Source organism: Octodon degus, unplaced genomic scaffold (assembly GCF_000260255.1).
Source record: "Octodon degus isolate 3935 unplaced genomic scaffold, OctDeg1.0 scaffold00146, whole genome shotgun sequence".
Lineage (NCBI taxonomy): Eukaryota > Metazoa > Chordata > Mammalia > Rodentia > Octodontidae > Octodon > Octodon degus.
The window spans coordinates 5308688-5310223 of record NW_004524722.1 but is presented as its reverse complement, the minus strand read 5'-3'; the positions used below and the strand labels follow the sequence as shown (position 1 = coordinate 5310223).

General features: G+C 40.0%; 1 protein-coding gene across 1 annotated transcript; it reads left to right on the top strand.

Annotated features, from left to right (window-relative positions):
- The first annotated feature begins 309 nt into the window (after positions 1–309).
- LOC101574057 (olfactory receptor 52A5) lies at positions 310–1260 on the top strand. The gene has a single exon (XM_004641996.1). It carries the CDS (start codon positions 310–312, stop codon positions 1258–1260), a length of 951 nt encoding a protein of 316 aa, XP_004642053.1.
- The last annotated feature ends 276 nt before the right edge of the window (positions 1261–1536 follow it).

Below are 1536 nucleotides of genomic sequence, written 5' to 3'. Positions count from 1 at the left end.
GAAGTAAGAAAAGCCTGTGAGACAAATATAAACTTAAAAATAACAGACATCATTTCTAAGATAAGTAAGAGTAGAAGCAAAAGCAATGGTTGAACTTGGGGAAAACAGTGAATCTTCGGAGAGTAAGTTTGAAGATGCATTTTGAGAATCCACGGGAGAAGAATCAGATGATTCAGAGCCTAATCTAAAATATATTACACTAAAATAATTTCCCTCTATCTCACACATCAAGTTTTGACGTGGAATAGAAGATGAAACAGCATTACAGAAGATGAAATGCCACTACTTGGTTCCAGCGGCCAAGTCACCATGTTTGAATTGAATGGCTCAGTCTTCCTGCCTTCTACCATGACCCTCACTGGGATTCCTGGCCTGGAGTCTGTGCAATGCTGGATTGGGATTCCATTCTGCACCATGTATATCCTTGCTGTGATTGGGAATACCACAATTTTAGTTATAATCAAAAACGAAAGCAGCCTACATATCCCGATGTATGTTTTTCTGGCCATGTTGGCAGCCATAGACATAGCTCTTAGCACATCAATACTTCCCAAAATGTTAGGTATCTTCTGGTTTCATTCTCCAGAGATTTCCTTTGATGCTTGCCTATTGCAAATGGGTCTTATTCACTCCTTACAGGCCACAGAATCAGGTATCCTGCTGGCAATGGCCCTGGATCGCTATGTGGCCATCTGTCACCCTTTGAGACATGCCACTATCTTCTCCTATCAACTGTTGAGTTATCTTGGTGTTGGGGTGACACTCAGGGGTCTCATTCTTATTGTTCCATGTCTCTTGCTTATTAAATGCCGTCTCAAGTACTATCGAACTACAGTTATTTCCCACTCTTACTGTGAGCACATGGCTGTCGTGAAGCTAGCCACGGAAGATACCCGAATCAACAAGATTTTGGGCCTATCTGTTGCCTTCCTCATCCTAGGGTTTGACATCATCTTTATTACCTTGTCCTATGTCCTAATTTTTATCACTGTTTTTCAGTTGCCTCAGAAGGAGGCCCGACTGAAAGCTTTCAACACCTGCATCGCTCACATCTGTGTCTTCCTCCAGTTCTACCTCCTAGCCTTCTTCTCCTTCTTCACGCACAGGTTTGGCTCTCACATCCCCCCGTATGTTCACATTCTCTTGTCAAATCTTTACCTGTTAATCCCACCTTTCCTCAATCCTATTGTCTATGGGGTTAAGACCAAACAAATTCGCAACCATGTTTTGAAAATGATTTTCTCCAAAAATCTATCTTGATCATCTACTGCTACAGAAATTTCTCATAGATTCCAAGTAGCAACTTGAAGTTTAAAATAATTTGTTTTCTGAAATATATACATCTGAGAAAAGTCTTTAAATCCCAGAGGCTGATAATTTGAGAAGACATGCAATGAATATCTAAAAACTATAATCTTGATTGGCTCAGATGTGAACAAAAAATTGCTTCATTTCTGTTGATATTTTGAGTTGTTTAACTTATTCTGCTTCTGCTCTCATCAATTAAAGTTAGAAGTTCCTCTCTGGCATCCCTTA

Coding starts and splice junctions, on each gene's coding strand:
- LOC101574057 (XM_004641996.1), top strand. CDS start 310: ATGTTTGAATTGAATGGCTCAGTCTTCCTGCCTTCTACCATGACCCTC.